This window comes from Stigmatopora argus, chromosome 5 (assembly GCF_051989625.1).
Source record: "Stigmatopora argus isolate UIUO_Sarg chromosome 5, RoL_Sarg_1.0, whole genome shotgun sequence".
In the NCBI taxonomy this organism is placed as follows: domain Eukaryota; kingdom Metazoa; phylum Chordata; class Actinopteri; order Syngnathiformes; family Syngnathidae; genus Stigmatopora; species Stigmatopora argus.
In genome coordinates, this window is record NC_135391.1 from 11896674 (window position 1) to 11915026 (window position 18353).

General features: G+C 39.8%; 3 protein-coding genes across 3 annotated transcripts in view; 2 read left to right on the forward strand and 1 right to left on the reverse strand.

Moving 5' to 3' along the window:
* LOC144074626 (uncharacterized) overlaps positions 1-18353 on the reverse strand; it is a 282179-nt gene that overhangs the window by 151842 nt on the left and 111984 nt on the right. The gene's annotated exons all lie outside the window — the stretch shown is intronic.
* creb3l3l (cAMP responsive element binding protein 3-like 3 like) lies at positions 1312-6455 on the forward strand. Its single transcript, XM_077600809.1, has 10 exons — positions 1312-1459; positions 2111-2260; positions 2757-3102; positions 3336-3457; positions 3552-3644; positions 3715-3821; positions 4040-4108; positions 4187-4271; positions 4347-4440; positions 5086-6455. Exons 2-10 carry the CDS (start codon positions 2111-2113, stop codon positions 5478-5480), a joined length of 1461 nt encoding a protein of 486 aa, XP_077456935.1. The 5' UTR covers positions 1312-1459; the 3' UTR covers positions 5481-6455.
* On the forward strand, positions 8670-10762 carry gadd45ga (growth arrest and DNA-damage-inducible, gamma a). Its single transcript, XM_077601376.1, has 4 exons — positions 8670-8855; positions 8940-9041; positions 9142-9352; positions 9991-10762. Exons 1-4 carry the CDS (start codon positions 8803-8805, stop codon positions 10102-10104), a joined length of 480 nt encoding a protein of 159 aa, XP_077457502.1. The 5' UTR covers positions 8670-8802; the 3' UTR covers positions 10105-10762.

Consider the following 18353-nt stretch of genomic DNA (forward strand, 5'->3'; position numbering starts at 1 on the left):
TGTGTACAAGTTTTTCAACCTCGGCCCGCGGGCCATATACGGCCCGTTAGGATTTTTAATCCGGCCCGCCGCCGGTGTTTTCCAAATTATAGTAAAAATCAATGTTCGTCTACCATCAATGGCAGTCCGGGAATAAGCACTCTTGGGCAGGCAGATGTAGCAGAACCGAGCCGTAAAATGACAGCAATCGGGTCAAATCCATCCTAAAACAGCATTTAATGATTAAATACAAATACTGGATGATATCGCGATGGAGGCAAAAAAACGTCTATAGACGTCCATTCGCCAAACGGCTCAAAATGCTCTCAAATTCGGTCAAATCCAGCTGAAAACAGCGTTTAATGATTAAATACAAATACTAGTATTTGTATTTAATCATTAAACTAACAAATACTAGTACGACCTGTCCGTCTGTCAAACGTCCGTCGGCGAAACGTCTTTAGGCGAATCATCCGGTCACGACATCATCATTGCTAGCTATCGGCACACCAGTATCACACCTGCCACAAGCAGGTGCATGTCAATGTTCCCTCTAATTTTTCATGTAAAACATGCTGTAAAACAAGAAAAACATGAGTGGACAGAGCTACTGCCACTGGCTGCCACTTAAACGGCGCCATCATGGGGAAAGGGGTAAAAAAAAAAAAAAAAAAAAAAAAAAAAAAAAAAAAAAAAAAAAAAAAATCGATATTTCATATTAAGACGGGGGCCGCAAATTATCGTCCCGCGGGCCGCAGTTGGCCCGCGGGCCGCAAGTTTGAGACCCCTGTTCTTAGCCTATCAGGAAAACCCAATAAATGACTTGGAATTAGTTTTACAAGCCATACCCTTGCTCATATCCTGACTAAAAAAAGAATCCATTTTAAATGTGAATGGCATCTACTTGTCCCAACATTTTTTTAATCTTACAAATGTATATTAAAAAAAATGAAATATTTAGAAAAGCATAATGCAGTAACTTGCGGTGAAACAAAGAAAAGAACAACGATATTGCTTCCTGAAAAAAATGCAATACTTGATTCTTGCTCCCATTTTTTAATAAGATTAACTCTAAGACTGATGTTTTTTATTTATTTCACATAAAGATAAGTGACAGAATATAAGGAAAAAGAAATAACAAAAGTTGAATAACAAAGCAGAATGCCACAGACGTCTCTGGAAAGTTCATCTGCTCAAAAAAAAACCTTTATTTTGCGTAGTAGGTTTTGACAGTTTGAGAATTGAAAACGAATTAAATTTGAAAACGGAAACGCACAAGACTACATTTCCCATGATGCACTGGTAAATGTACTAACGACGTATCAGATTTTTACACGATGACGCACTTTTTGCCTCGTTGGAAGCCGCTTGCAAACCGGAACTAGAAACGCAGATTGACAGGAAAAAGCACAGCGAAAACAACGAACACAAAGCGACGAAATCTAAACACTCCCAATCTGGTCGCATTTTACCTTCAGTGGTAAGAAATTCGATTTCCACAGCTACCTTTGTGTTGATAAAAGGTTCTTATAAATTTAATATCCGCGTAAAACCAGAACGCCACCGTGTTAGTCAAGCTAATGCTAATTTACGCCCCCACCTTGAAGATAAAGGCTTATCATCTATTTCTATAAGATGACGGTTATTGTTATCTATATGTTTTTAAGAGGGGAAAATGCGTGTCTCTTCGATATTTCTTCCTATTTGTTTCGTCTTTGGGTCGGGTGTAGAAACGCTAATGCTTAATGCTAAAGTGCTGTATATATATTTTGCATGACACATGCCATTTAGCCACAATCAATATGACGCAATTAAAAGCACGCTATAAATTAGTAGTATTTACTCAAAATTTTCAATCGGCTTTTTTGTTGATATTGCATGCACATGTGATCAAGCTCTGAGGGGGCGTGTCCTGATCAAGGATGAGCTCATGTTGAGAGTGATGCAATATTTAGTTCCACACTTGTAAACGTTGGTATTACTACTTTCATAGCATACTGTTAGATTCCTGCCACTTCCTATTGACAACATAACAAATCCTCCCAATGGATGCTGAAAGTAATGCAGTTTATGTTTGTTATAACATGGCCTTTTGTTTAATGCTTTGTTTTCATTGAAATATCAATCATAGATGTCAATCACTGAGCTCCTGGACCAGGTCGACATGGATGGAGCAGAGTTGCTTCGGTTGCAGTTTGATGACGGCCAGAATGGGTCTTCTGAAGACCCACTCTTTGCCTACGTCAGTAGCCTCATTGACTCCTGGTCATCCGACCGTGATGTAAGGAGTTTGGAATCGTTGTTTTTAATACATGAAACGAGATGGGAAGTTGTAAAAAATGTTTTTGCTTGTGTCAGCACTCTCCATATCTTGAAATCTTGTAAGGCATCAGCACAGTGCTAATGCATGACCAGCCAGTTAGATAACTATGCTGAGGGAGGTTTTTAATTATGATAAAAGATTTTTTGGGCATCTCATATGTTTTTATTTTCTAAAGTAATTATAACGTTTCGAGCTTGCAAGACAGGTGAGTCGCTGGAAATGGGTGCGCACCTAAAAAAATGGGGGTATAATTTCATTGTTGCTTTATTTATTTTACAATTGAGCAACAGTTCAGAATTTTGATTGTTTTTAAAACACTACTATCAGCTTTTCTTGCTTGTTTGGCTTATGCATGACGATATCGAGGGCAGTTTTAAGAAGTGCGTGATTAATGAAAAATGTCTCAATTATGTTTCAAATATTACATTTTTGATCATTGCTTCCTTGGCCTCAGGTGCTCAACTTGTTGCAAGAAGGGAACAACATGGAGACCATTAGTCCTTCACAGTCCCCATTGGGCAGTGACAGCGGCATCTCCGACACGAGCAGCAACGCTGGCAACGTGAGAAATGTCAACCCTTTGTGCCCCGAGGGCAGCGACATCAATTTCTCGCACAGTCCCAACTACTCCAATCCGAGCCCGGTGTGCTCTGAGCCGGACTTGGTTGCAGAGAGCCCTGAGGCTTTGAGAGTACAAGCAGATCACAGCTACTCTTTGATCAGGGGCAAAAGTGAGGACATGGATCTTCTGCAGAGTGTTTGGGCAGAGAAGCCTGACACTGATATCTTCATTGATCTAGGTATGTGGCAATATCCATTATTTACTTTTTATCATCAAATCATGCAGGCATTAAACTTTCATTTTAGTCAATCCTCTTAAAGTGTAGGCCCTGCACTAGTTTTCTTTATTCTGCTAAAAAACATTTTGCAACTCATCGTGGAAGGCATTAGTGAGCTTTCTTTGTGGGAAGACCTGGTAGTTCCTTTTCCAGATTTGAATTTTATTATATATATATTTTAATAACCACCACAGATAATCTGGTTACCGAGGAAATGGCGAATGACTTTGGCAGCGATTATGCCACCGAGCTACCTTGTACATTGGCCATCGAGGACTCAATGCTGGACGTCCTGCAGCCCGACAACACAGAAGAAGTGGGTCCATTAAAAAGAAGAAAAAAAAAAGATTCATACCATGTTTGCAAATGCATGACAATTTGCACAAACTATTTTTGTGACTATTTTGCAGTTTGATTTTAAGGAGATTGTGCTCTCTGAGGAGGAAAAGCGGCTTTTAGCGAAAGAGGGAGCATCTATTCCCACAAACATGCCTCTTACAAAGGTAACCACGCTGAATAAATACTGTATGATAGCTTGAATGATTGTGAATCTAAAGCCGCCTATGTACATAGGCAGAGGAGCGGACCCTGAAGCGAATTAGGAGGAAGATTCGTAACAAAAAATCTGCACAGGACAGTCGCAAAAAGAAGAAGGTTTACGTGGATGGCTTGGAGAACAGGTGAGGAGAACTTTTGTTGTTGTCCTGTTTGTACATGAGTGAGCCGGTGACAAGTGATTAGCCTTAAAGCTTTGCTACCTTTTAACAATAATCACTCACTGGGGTGTTAATGTCATTAATTTTCAAATAAAATCATTGCTATGATCTTTGAAAAAGGGCTGTTTTTTACTGATTGTTCACTTGATTATGATAAAATGAGTGAAACCTCTGTTTCTCAGGGTCGCAGTCTGCACCGCACACAATGCGGAGTTGCATAAGAAAGTCCAAATGCTGCAGAAACAGAACATGTAAGAACACTTGAAGAAGCCTTATCTCACATTTTTCCAAAGTAGCACGTATTCACTTCATTTTTTTCCCCCTGACAGCTCTTTAATTGAGCAGTTAAGAAAACTGCAGGCTGTCGTGAAGATGTCCACCTTGAAGGCCAGCACGACAAGCACATGTGTCATGGTGAGAGAAAGTCTGTCATCATTTCTAACTTTTACTTTCCTTTTTCTTCATCACCGTATGATTTCCATCCTCCAGGTGTTTCTGCTCTCTTTTTGTCTCATCATCTTCCCGTCTGTTAATCCGTTTGGAAGCAAAGCGGACAAAAAGGAGCTCTACGTTCCCTCTTCAGGTAGGTGCTCTCCAACGAAACTCGAATTATGTCATTATGAGAGTCATGAAATGAACATTGATTGCAGAAAGATAAAAACAGATTCATAAATATTATTATTTGTTAACTTAATAGGTTCAAATTCCATTTTTATGTTTTGGGATGACTATGCATCAAATATGACCGTTTTAACATAAAAAAACAAGGACATTTTACCAAACCACTACATAGATATTTTGTTATAAATAATCTACCTATTTATTAATTGGTCAAATTTCAATGACTAATTGTACACACCTAAATCTGATAAATAACCTAGCCACTTTTAGCATGAGGATTTTCATGCATTCCATCTGCTCGCGATCAAAGCTGACCATTGTGACAAACATACGTACATTTTCTAGTGGGTTCCCTGTTGTGATTGGCCCCAGTTTTTCAGATGTCATTTAAACGCAAACGAAACACTGTTGTGTTCCTTTGAAACACTCTAGAGGAAAAACTATTACGACCGCCTCACATAAAAAGAGACACAATGTTATCACCACAAAGAAAAAGAAAACACTTGGTTGCATAATTTTTTTAAATCTGCCATCAGGATGCTTGTTATTCCTTAATTTTCTACTAACCATCCTCCTGTTTATTTATTTTTTTACCTCACAATGACAGTCATTTCCCGAACTTTGCGTTCGCTGCCGTCAGAGAGCACCGACGCAATCGCATACTTGGAACCCGAAGACAATGAGCCAGATCTTAATCTGCTGCCTCAAGCCGAACTGGAGAACATGGACACAATTTTTGCAGACAGCAAGAAGAATCACACCCCTGACTACCAGCGAGTGGATCAGTCCGACTCCGAGACGGCTATCAACGGCAACTCTTCGACCGATTTCCCTGCTGCACCGCAGACAGGAGAGGTGACGCCGAGTGGCTTACAAGAAGACTTGCAAGATTCTGTAGTGGCTGGCACTGTGTCGTATGAGGTCGCGGGGTCCAAGGCAAAGTGGATAGACCGGAATCCTCCGTCTGTCATATTACAGCAGCACCGCTCAGACGAGATGTAAGCGTGGTTGCGTACATGACCAGCACTAGATGGAGCCATAATATATAATACTATTGTTTCTATTCGAGACAAACAACATTGGGACAGGTGCATTTAAATAGAGAGGAACAAGCCCAGCAACACCAAATTTATGGTAGTTTTACTAAAAAAAAATTAAACTGAAATAATTAGGCACTTCTAAGTCAACTAATGTGATGAAAGTGGTCATAATACAATTTTAAGGGTGCTACTGTATATATTAAGGGGAATTCCTGTCAATCTGTAATTGGTTTTTGGGAACTACTGTTACTTTATTTGCACTTATCCAGTCATGTTATGAAAATCAAAATAGACTTTCTCAGTCTTGTAAGTATTTATACACATTTATTTGAAAAGGCTCAGATCTCCCAACAAAGTAAATCAATAATAATATGTCGGTAAATAATGCACCCAAACATGAAAGGATGAAATTGCCTTCCACCATTCATTGCTTTATAGAAGAATAGGCTGCTTATTTAAAGTGAATTGTCTCGTTTGCACGACGAAGCCATTGCGGGGCATTTGGCCATGTACAGTAGATGACTTGTTAAGCGTTTCCCTTGTAGCAAGGGTTTCTGTTCTTTTGTGTGAACAGTCATGTGATTGCATATGATACCCAGTTAAGATGTGGAGCCATCTTTTTTTTATATACCCGTCCATATTGCATTCTTAATTCCGTGATGAGAAAAATGTTGCCAAAAAAGGTTTTGCAGTTATCTAACCACACCCAAATTGCAATGACCTGTTCTGCTAGTCAAGCATTTTCAGTGGATTCCTGTGACTATAAATAGTAATGGCATGTAAGCTCTGTATTATGATCTGATGAGATTTTAATTGTGAGTAGAGGAAAGGCACTGATTTAAGAAAAAAAAGGAATGTAATTAATATGAAAAAGATTATAATTGTTCTGTACATTGGGTCTTTTATGTTATGTTAATAAAGTTTTTATCTACCTACAGTCCTTTATGCCTCTATAGATGCTCACAAGCTTTCTACACAGGCACTATTTTTAATTTAAAAAAACAAACAACATAATATAATGTAATAGATCACACATGACAAGGAAAGAAATATACTGCATACACATACGATATCTCTATCCAAAAGCTGATTCGAATTTTGGATCAGAAATACTTTGTTCAAAGGGGCACACGTTGAATTGCTTACGAATAAGATGTCATCTAAGTCTGGTTTGTCACATCAACGCTGCAGCTAACCCCCGTGCCTGGCAAACATTTGTACTGCATTAGACATGACATCAGCGCCTTTTTTAAGGGGGAAGTGGAGGCAGGTGACTCAGCGCCATCATATGACTCATGATTACAAAGCAACAAGCCCGGGCTAGTCTGTAGAGGAAAGGTCACGATTTGAATGCCCTGAAGGTGGCGCTGTAAGTCTATCGATCAAAAAAAAGGAATAACATATAGTATACATATATATATATATACTACATAGTTTAGTTTAAAGCCCCGATAGTTTTTTTTGGCTTGTTTGTTTTTCAATGAGTGGGGCGTTAAAGAGGAAAATACACGAGGCAATAAATAAATAAACAAATTGTTATCTATCATATTTGATGCAACCTGCTGCAATGTTTAAGGGATGTTTTTTTAATTGTTTTAAGACTTTTGATTTTTTAAAAAGCTGAAAAAAGATCAAGTTTTTATGCGAGTTCATGCATTTAATATGTAACTCATTTTATTAGAATTGACTCAATTGGGGATTAAAATAAGTCTACAGGGCTGGGTGGGGGGCTCTTTGCATTTACAGGAAAAGCCCCTGCAGATAAAAGACACGCGTGGCGACAGACTGGCAATTAAGCTAATATATCTAATTAAAGGGAGTCGTGTATTGTTATCACAGAGTGCTGATTGGGAAATGTAAGATTTGGTGGCATTAGTAACCCTCGGCCATCTTAAAGCAGTGCATTTTTCCTGCTGGCTTCTTTTGAATTCCATCTAATGTGAGCTATTTTCCCTACTAAAATATTTTCAGGGAGATCTTTAAGGATTTCACAAACTGTGGTTTATAACACACCGTATTAACGTGCCTATGATTAAGGCTAAGTGTTTGACAAAATGTATAATTATTGCTAAGTAGTTAGTTAGATAACTAAAGTTTGAAATCGTTGACCCCGTTGTTTGAAAATCAATGTAAAATTGACCAATTTATAGGAATGTCAAAGTACACCCTCTATCAAGTATGTTAGTTATCGAAAGGCACTGACACAAGATGGCCGACAACTGATAACAACCATGACGTTAACTAATTGCGCGAATTCCGCATTTAGCTGTTTTTTATATGATGTTGATGGTGCGCAGGCATTCCTAGCACAGAAGAGTGTGAAATATGCACGCACAGAAGAGTGTGAATTATGCAACAAACAGCGGGGTAGCATGATTTTTCGAATACACTACCATGCAAGTTAGCTTGTTTATTGGAGCCAAGGAGACGTTTGTTGGCTTCTAATAAGTTTGTTATAAAATGAACTATTTATAGCCACTTAATTCCCCGAGCTGGGAAAGTCCTGCACTTTACAAAAGGTTGCATGAACCGTTCTCATGCGTTCTAAATCTCCACAACAACTTTTGGGAGATATCACCATAATCATATTCACATGCTGAAATGAGAACATTTCATAATATGTCTTTGTTAAAAATATGAACAAAACAGCGTTTGTTATTCAAGCACTTCAACGTGGTAATGTGGAGGCTAAACAACAAATGGAGGGGTCATTTAAAAAAACCTTTCCCTGGAATGCTCGAAAACACGATAAGAAGCAAACAAGGTGTAAACATGTTTTGCACTGCACCGATTTTGACTTTCGAATCATCCATAAAGTGACAACACGACACTCTTGATCGATTTTACTGCGCAATCACACCGCTTGGAGTTCATATCTCACTGTCCCTTTTCAACGTGTTTTTTTCTACTTGCGGTTATGTTGACAAAGGCAAAAAGGAGGTGGGGGGGATTTCTTGAAAGTTCGTAATCCTTCCCCGCGTGGGCCTGTCAACAAACCTTGAGCTGTAAATGCGGGTGGAGGGTGGAGGATGGGGGGTGCTTTCCTCCTGTCGGCTTTCGTTGCACCAATCAGGGAGAAGCGTGAGCGGAAAAGCCCATCCCTTGCCGAGAAACCGAGCCCGACTGGCTATAAAACCTCCAACAGCTCACTCCGATCTTAGAATATCATCAGAGAGGAGAAACCCTTTTACTGCACTGGAATACACGAGCTCCACTTGCCTTTTTTGTCTTCTGACCCTCATCCCGTGGCTCCTCGCATCACTGATTACGCGTGGATTATAACTATGACTCTTGAGGAGATCCGAGGACAGGAAAGCACGATGGAACACAACGAGAGGTGAGTTTTTGGACCCAGTGTGAATCGGCGTTTGGTGGAAACGCTGCAGTCGACTAATAAATTGATGTTTTTGTGGGGAAAAAGGGTGCAAAGTGCAGGCACAGCACTGGAGGAGTTGCTGATCGCCGCTAAGAAGCAAGACTACTTGACAGTCGGCGTGTACGAGTCGGCCAAAGTTATGAATGTGTGAGTATTTTTTACGCATTAGAGCGTTTTCGTGCGGGCTGCGTTTGCGGTTTCCGCACGATTGATGTCTTACCGTCCCGTCCTCTTGTTCCTCCAACAGCGATCCTGACAGCGTGGCTTTCTGCGTGCTGGCAACCGAGCAGGAACACGCCTGCGACATCGCCTTGCAGATTCATTTTACGCTCATTCAGGCTTTTTGCTTCGATAACGACATCAACGTGGTGCGCGTCACCGACATCGAGCGCCTCGCCGATCTGGTGGGCGCCGATGAGGGCGACGAACCCAAGGACGCCCACTGCATCCTCGTCACGGTAAGAGACAGTCATCCAATCTCGTTCTTAGATCAGCCAGTTTTTTTTTAGATACGAGCTGTTTTATTTCTTTCTGCGCCTTATATGGTCAATGACAAGGAGCTGCCGTGACGCAAAGATTACGGCTCCTGACGTCACTCACTGGGCACACGTCCAACGCACATTTACTATAAATAATTACCCTTTTTTAAAAGATGTGCTCTATTTATAAGAGCTGGACACATGTTTCTGTTATGCTATAGTGGCGACATGTGCTTTTTACTCTTATAAAATGCAGCAGGTGGTTGAATTTACAGCCTATTAACTCTTTGGCTGCCACCAGGCTTGCTTTGAAAATGTAGTTTTTTCATTGCAACAAAGTAGGACATATTAGCACTTTGAATCTTTGCACAAAGAAATCACATCATCAACCTTCTATCAGCTTTCATGGCGTTTCATGAATAAATTTATTGGCTGCCATTGACTGCAATAGACATTCAATCCAATGACCACTACTATTGCAAATGGATTGGACATCTAACACAGTCAATGGCTCTAAAACATCCGAGTTTAAATTGATTTGATGTCGAACACGGTCAATACGTTGATAAATATTGCGTTTTAAAAATGTTTTTCCTTATCTTTTTTTCCCAATGCAGTCCCCCAGTGCCAATCCTTGGAAGGACCCAGCTCTGGACAAACTGAGTCTATTTTGCGAGCAGAGCCGCAGCATGTGCGACTGGGTTCCCACCATCACATTCCCCGAACGCTGAGTCGCTCATTCTTCCCCAACCACTTGAAGATGCATCGACAACGATGATGAGAAAGAAAGTCAAGGCTTCACTCGGGGTGTCACGGGCCTCTCCGCCTTCTGTTCGCCAGGATTGAAAGGCTGCGTGGTTGGAACGGAAGCTGACCATGTCATTCCCTACTCCCTGACCAATCCCGCTTCCACGTGTAGGGGGTAAACAGCCCACCAGCCAGCGCGTTCTGGGTCTGGATGTTGCGGATATACCCTGGGGAAGAAAAACTCAGAAGCCAGTAAAAAGGGGGGGGATGCCTCCGCGGTGTGGCGTGATAGCACTCTTAGAGGCGTCGTGAGTGTGGTAACCGCCCACTCGATGATTAGTGAGAAGACGTTGGAGTTGCGTGGGCAGGTCTGCATCAGACTGTGAAGAGGTGGACGTGAGAGTGCGGAGGCTGGACTGGAGCTCATCAGATGGGAATGATGCTGTTCCAGAAGGAGAATGGCTAAAAAGACTAAAAGACTGGACTGTGCTGACATCAGTATTGAGAGACTAAATGTTGATTTGAGCTGCACTTATGGCATTTTATGAACTTTGATCTTTTGTGAACAGTACAAGCAAAGCAATGTGACATTTATTTTGACATTTGCACACATTCTGTGAATAAATATTTGAAATCAAATGACTTATTGATTCAGAAGTGTTCTTTCGCGATTTGCCTTACCCGCTTCTTACATACGTATTCAATAGACAATATGCAAAAGTGCACCACCAAACAACTTCAGTTGTTAGTTTTTAACAACTGACTGATTAAGGTGTGATGTCCTTTTGTATGGTAAAGACTGCAAATCACACTCAAGTGTATTTGACCTCCCAAGACCCAGACTCTTGCAAGGGATGCATTTTTATTTTCTCTTTGATATTTAGGCTAATTGGGACCTGATGAATGTAAAAACAAAGGATGATCTTTTTATATAATGTAGTTTCTGAGAAAAATAATGTCCACATTATAAGTGGAAGCCAGGCCCTTGTAGTCCAAAATTTAACATTGTAGTCTTTGACAACCAAAAATGTGATGTCCACACATGTGAACGCCAGGTCATAGGAGATTAAATGGATACAAGCAGAATGAGCTGCGTCGAAACACCTATTTAATTATTGTCATGCTAAAGGGTTAAGAAAGGTGGCACTTCTAGTTTCTTTACATGCTAAGCATGCTTTTCACATTCAGGTATGATCAAGGGTATTTTAAAATGACAAACAGAAATTAAGTGTGGCATTTATTACGGCGGAGGCAACCCATTGGGAGACTTCACTTCAAAATATCAAAGTGTATTCCAGAGAGATTAATTCAGACGGTATGCCAAACTCTGCAGGGAATGACACCAGGTTGGCCATCACTTGTCACATGAAAGGAATATTTGAGGAAAGGTGTCTTAGGGCAAAGGAGGTGTAATATACACCAAAGTGTATTCTAGGAGAGTAGTACAGACAGTATGCAAAATCTTACAGGTAGCAAAAACATCATGCTGGTAATAACATTAGTATTTGTCGTGTGAAATGACAAATTGTAGCAAAGCATTTATGGAAGGTAGTATTATTTGAAGAAGCAGAAGTTATCGAAAGTTTACAAGAAATCAATGCCATGAATGGTAGTTTTGCAAAATTAGTTTGTGGTCAAAGGTGGTACAAGGTTTTCACAATAGGAAACGGCATCACAGTATTTATGTATTTCAGAAATAATACTTGATGCGTTATAGCAGAGACCAAAAACAGAGGAAATGCAAGACATTGTAGGGAATCATTCTTCTAAATATTGCATAGAAAGGTTTGTGCTACTTTCTTTTTTACTTTACTCGTTAGATGCCTTCAGAACCACCAGTCGAAATGTTTCTTGAAGTAGCATTCAGGCAATATGGACAAAAGTTATATGGTTAAAACATACTATCGGAATGGTGCTAATGGGGAAATGTTTGTTGGTGATGTTGCCACATTGTTTGTCAAACGTGTTATTAATTATGTAATATGAACTGCTGCAAGGGTTCATTCCGCTACTTAATTTACTTTCTGGTTTGGCTGCTGGGATTTGTATGCCTTTCCTGTAGTTTCACTTGTATGGTAGCTGGTAATTACTAGTCTTACAAAAAAATGTATGATACAAGTATAAAACGGTGCTTTTTCCCAACACAGAGGGGCTCTCACTTTTGGCTATGCTTGATATTTCCTTTTCACTTGTCAGGGAACAGTTGTAGAAGAGAGGTTGATTGAGGTGAAAAAAAAATCAGGAAGTTAGCATCATGTCATTATTTCTCTGTTTCCCCTCTAAAAAAGAAAAAATGGCACTGTATCAACGTGATGAATCATGAGAGTTCCAATAAGTCCTGTTTTTGTGACATGTGCTTTTCAACCAGCAAATCTTTAATGCTGACTTGACATCTATCAGAGTCAAAAAGTTGCAAGTCATTCCAAATCAGCTTTTCCCCCCTCTAATGTTCTGCACAACTGGAGTTGTTGACTCCTGACTGCAAAATCAGAAAAAGGCATTTTGCCCTTTTTTGTTTGTCAACATGCATATTATTGCTTTCATACAACTTTTTGTCATTCTGTTCTCTCGTCCATAACCGTGGTGACTCAACTTGCAGTTTTTTTTCTCCCTCTGACCTCCATTCCTCTACTCTGCCTCTCCATCTCAAAGCAATTGACAAAGGAAGACGGTCCCCTTCAGAGCTTGGGTTATGTTCTGTTTTACGGTTTTGCTTCCCTGATGTTATAAGTAACAAAAATGGGTCATGGGCAAAGTGAGGCCTTGAGATGGTCGTTTTAAAAAAAAATCTTGTCACTCCCTTCAAACTTTTGTCATCAATATCTGCTTTATTTTTGTTTAATGTGGCCAAGTTGTGCAAATTATTCTACATATTATTTTTGTATGTATATATATATGTATTTTTTTTCCTTTTAAATCACGATATAGGTGTTTGCGTTACGAGAGTGGACATGAGGCTATTTAAAATTGTTTTTCCCCACACGTGCTCGTGCAAGCTTGTGCAATCACTCACAAGCAAATAAATAAGTGAGGCGTGATTACTCGTGGAATATGGGTCATATGATACAGTTAGGTGAGGGGTGCATGTGTGGAGTTGTGTGTGTTGCGGTTGAAGCTGACAGTAAAAAGCAGCCCTCATCAAAGAGAAAAAACACTTCACAGGAATAAAGCACTCTTCTGAGCAACCCTTCACTCTTGGCCATGTGCTGCATTGCGTGTGTGAAACTATAATAGCACACACCTGAATGTGCGAGCTGCAACTAACACACTAAGCACTTTCTCCTGACTAAGACTGAGGTCACATTCTAAGAAACTTTCCTCAGAGAGAGGCTAGGAGAAAAACTACAGCCACTCAGAAAGGGGCTTTCCGTGGATGTTAGTATAAGTTTTAGCAGGTTTTTGGAAATACTCATGCAAATTCCTGTAAATGCTGATAAAAGTGGCGAATTGATGAAACGCTACAATTCTCAACTGAGGGCATAGAATCTTCACTGTTTTCAGTTTATTAGAAATACAAATGACGAGGAAGCTATTGTACCCATCGTAATATAACAGGGTTTATCAGAAATTGATTAGATTAGATTTATATTTATATTGCATAGTAGCATAGACAACATATTTTTTATTCCCTTGAATTCAAACATTATGCTTTACAGTATTCAGTTCACATGAGAAAATGATAATTCATTGGTCATTCATCAGTGGCGGGCCGTGAATTTCAAACCGGCACCTTCAGTGCTATGTCTGAATCAATCCAACCCTCAAAAACTATTTTATGGCTTTAGAACCTTTACGCATATAAAAAAGCATCAATAATAACCTCATCCAATCAACACAACTATATATTTGCTTGTGCAGCTCGCTCCATGTACAGTTTGGTAGCTCTAGCTAGTCCACTTTATCGCTAGACAATCATAGATAGTGAAAGCGATGACGTATCCCTACGCCTTTGAGAAGGCCTTGGTGCCGCCAACTCGAAATCTGATAGGTTAAAGCAACAGTTTTATCGACGCTTGTTTTATGCAGCAGAGCCTGCCGAACTGATTGTGAAGGCCTCTAGGCAGATTTCTGATCCTGGCAACAAATAATGGCTGGAATGTGATTGGTTAGATGCTTAAATATGAAAACACACATCTGGAAGCAGCGCAACCAGGTGAAAAGCAATGAAAGGAAGCTGACAGACAATTTGGAATTAAGTATTCATGGACAAAATATAATTAACATCAGTCTGTGATTCAGATATTTTTTAGGCCAGCAGAGAAGGCCTTGCAGGCCCCGATGGTCCACCACTGTCATTCATAATTTTTAATTATAGTACATTCATTGTACCCTCTGAGTAACTTTATTGTGGTTTGTATTTGGTGACTGACTTGATACAATTAAGGTCAGGGTCAGGTTAGATAGGTAGGTTCCAGCAAAACTAATTGCACTTTTGGGATGTCTTTTGACTTTGACAAAATGCACAGCAGGGTTTGTCAAAATATGAATGTTTTTGCATGGTAGTGTTTCAGACAGCATTTGTTGGTGCTTATTTTTTCCAGATACATTTCACAATAAACATTTATACATACAGAAGCGTGTCTGCTTTTTGGCTAAGGTCAGCTGGGATAGGCTCCAGCACCCTGTGACCCTGAGAAGGATAAGCGATGTTGAGACTGCATTGATGAATAGTGTTTACATTAACTCATGTTGTGCTTCACTGACAAGAAGTGATGTCACCATACAATGCGTATTTTTTTTCAGAGCACACGTTTACCAAATTGACGCCATCGTGCTCAGGGGTATTTATTCATTCCGCTGGATTGAGCAAGTCCAGCAAAAACATGTATTAATTAGCAGGCACTTTATTTCATTTCATTCCTACCAATGCATTTTGAGTAGTAGTAGAGTACAGGGTCCCTATTCCATCCTATTTTTTAATTAACTCTTCGACGTAGTCTCATTCTCGCTTCAACTTGTGGAGGAAAAACCCAAACATGACGCAAGGCGAGCAAACATCGTGCTTGTTTTTCTCCTTGTTCTTTTGGCCAGACGGGTAGAGAAGAAAAACAGACGGTCCTATTTGTATAAATCTAACAACATCATCTCTCCTCTCATGGATCGCGTCCCAAAGCCTGCAACGAGACGAACTCAGACGTCTGGGTGAGCGAGACAGCAGACACACGTGTCCTCTGCCTCCTCATTTTCTCTCAAGTGGGACCAAAAAGATGGTAAACATGAGGCATCACTTAGCTCCCTCTCTTTTTCCACTGTGTCGGAGTCAACAAAATGAAATGAATTAATAAACTGATGAAATGAATAAATCAATTTTAAAAAAGCATCTCCCTCTGAAGCTGAAATAAGCAGATAAAAGCTCAAGCACATAAAAAAGGAACTGACTACTTGCCAATTGAACATGTTTGTTGATTACTTAAACTCGGAGCTAAAAATAGAAAATGGCAATCAGATGATTTATTCTTAGACTCTGAGTCATCTGGTAAACTAAGTGAACCCACATGGTAGATGATTGGGGGCTTCTAGAAAGAAATATAGACTGCCGGATATGGTCTACATTCATTTATTATTTATTTTTCATTTTGTCAGCTTTCCTGCCTCCATATGTTTCAATGGTAATTGCTTTTCAATTAACTGGACCAGCATCACTAGAAGCCATATATAATTGGATTGGATTGGATAACTTTATTCATCCCGTAGTTGGGAAATTTCATTGTGACAGTAGCAAGAAAAGGCATAGTTATAAGCTAGACAGTACAGTCACAAAGGCGGCACAACAACAAAGCAAAAGCAAAAAGTACAAAGCAAATCAAAGTAAATGGAAACTGGAAAATGGAAACAAAAACTGGAATGGTGTTTTTTTTTTAGTTAGTTCACTTCAGTGTGATACTACCAACTAATATGCGCTATCTTTGGCTTCTTCTGCATTAGAAAACACTCAGATTCCCAGACGTCCGTGTGGACTGTAAATGTAGCATACTTATGTGGCAAAGCATGGCCCTTCCCAGAGTTTTTCACTTTCCTGTGGTGCCTGTGACCCATTCCCACTTCTGCAGATCACTTACAGTAACCACAGGGAGATGAGATTACAGGACAGGCAGAAACTCCACACAGACCCACGCCCCTCAACCCAAATCATCTGACCCCACTCTAACCTGGCCTCAGATGGTACCATGAGCTCAGATGGCAGTGCCGAGGAGGGGAGTAGAAAGTTAGAGAGTAGGAGGGTGTTGGGTATTTGGTTTTAAACATGTCAGTCACTGGAGAATTACTCTTTGGCGTGGGCTCACCCCTCAGGGGATACTTAATGCATGCATCTTTAAAAAGAACTACTATTTTTCTTGCTTCATCTCCATAAATATCCATCCAATCATTTTGCAGTCTATCCTCATTAGGATCACGGGTAAGTACCCAGTGGGTTGGTTGGCAGCCTAACGCAAGAAACATAAAGACAAACAATCATCATGCTCACATTCATACTTGTTGGAACATCCTCCTTGAATAACATTTATAGGGCCTCTTTAATGCAACAAATGTTGACACAAAAAATATGTTTGAAAAAAATGCCACCCTGATTTCCATTGAAAGTGTCAATATTTTAAGACAATATTCTGGTCTAATCACATACACACAAACACACACACACAAACACACACACACAAATCAAATTTCATTACAGATATAACAACACTGTTTTATATACATTTTTAAAGAGAAAAAAAATGTATGTCTATAGGGACAAAGTTAATTATGAGGGAGAAAACTAATTTAATCTTTCAAGAATATAATCTTTTTCCAACCTGAAACTCTTGCACTGCATTAACATATTATTCAATATAAGTTAGTGTGACCGCTGTCATTATGTTCACTTTATATGAGCTGAAAATCTGCCAAGATGTACCTTGTGGTCGCCATTACCTCACTCAATTTACGTTTTTTTAATACCATGCCGTCATCCACAGTGATCAAGTAAACTGTCAAACCTTAAACCACTGCTGCCCGACACACATTTTTCATTATGACATATTATCCAATAAAGTTTATTTAATTGTTATTGTAGTGATAGTGGGGGGAGCATTGGTGAGCCTGTACACGCACACATGTACAAACACATACACTTGGTATGATCACAGCACACTGTGTGGGGTGAGGTCACATGACGTTCACCTTAATTCAAAGGCAATGATCGTGCCTGTGTTTTTGCACAACCTACAATCACAGCAAAACAGCTGCAAGGGGAGGATGACCTGGTTAAACACACACACACACACACACACATATATACACACACACACGAACTAACACCTGACCTACACTCTGTGATCCACTGTGTACACCTGAGGGGTATAATGTGACATACACACAGCAGGTCAGCACAGATGAGGGCATGATGCACAGTTGATCTTAAATTGAAAGTGAGATAAAGTACCTGTTGGATGAATAAAGTCAAGTGCAGCTTCATTGTTATTCTACCAAATAGCTGGAAACTAAGTTGGCTAGAACTGACAAGCAGAAATGTCTCTATCATTTAATGGAATTCACTAAAATCACACCCTGTGCACTGAGTGAGCAGGTTAAATCCTGAACTGGTCAGGAGCAAATTATAATTAACAAACAATCTTCTACTCCTGTATGTACACAAATGGGAAATTCTGAGTCTTGCCAGAGTTATGAAAAGCTGGACTACCCATAACCCAGGGAAAACATGAAAACTTCACACAGTAAGGCTGATAAACTGATATTCAAACCCACAATGTTCAGTCGTGGTGCCATAGCATAACATCTTGCCACCTCCCCAAGCCAATGTCAGGTCGTATTTCTTTAGCCAACTTCCCCAGACAAGTCTCTCAGAATATTGCATACTATCATACTGTACCATGAAGTATTTCATGGTTCGTTTTTCGTTCATCAACCATTTCTTGACTGTGAGAGTAAGAACAGGCACTACTGAATCCTTTTAATGCGTTGATATTCTTTTAATATGTTCAAGTGGGATTTAATGAGATAACATGGGTTTATATGGTCTCTTAGGGCTTGATTTAAAAAAATAATTATATAGTGCCTTGGTTTTTTTTTACTAGTACTTTTTAATGAACATGTGGAAGGTGTATTTTTTTTTTTATCTTTGCAAAGGCTACAGTATGTCCTGGGATTGCATCAGGCTTGTTTGTTCAATGGCATCTGGAAGGATTCAATGGGTGCAACATGTGAAGGCTCAGTGCAATAGCTCTTCTTTGGA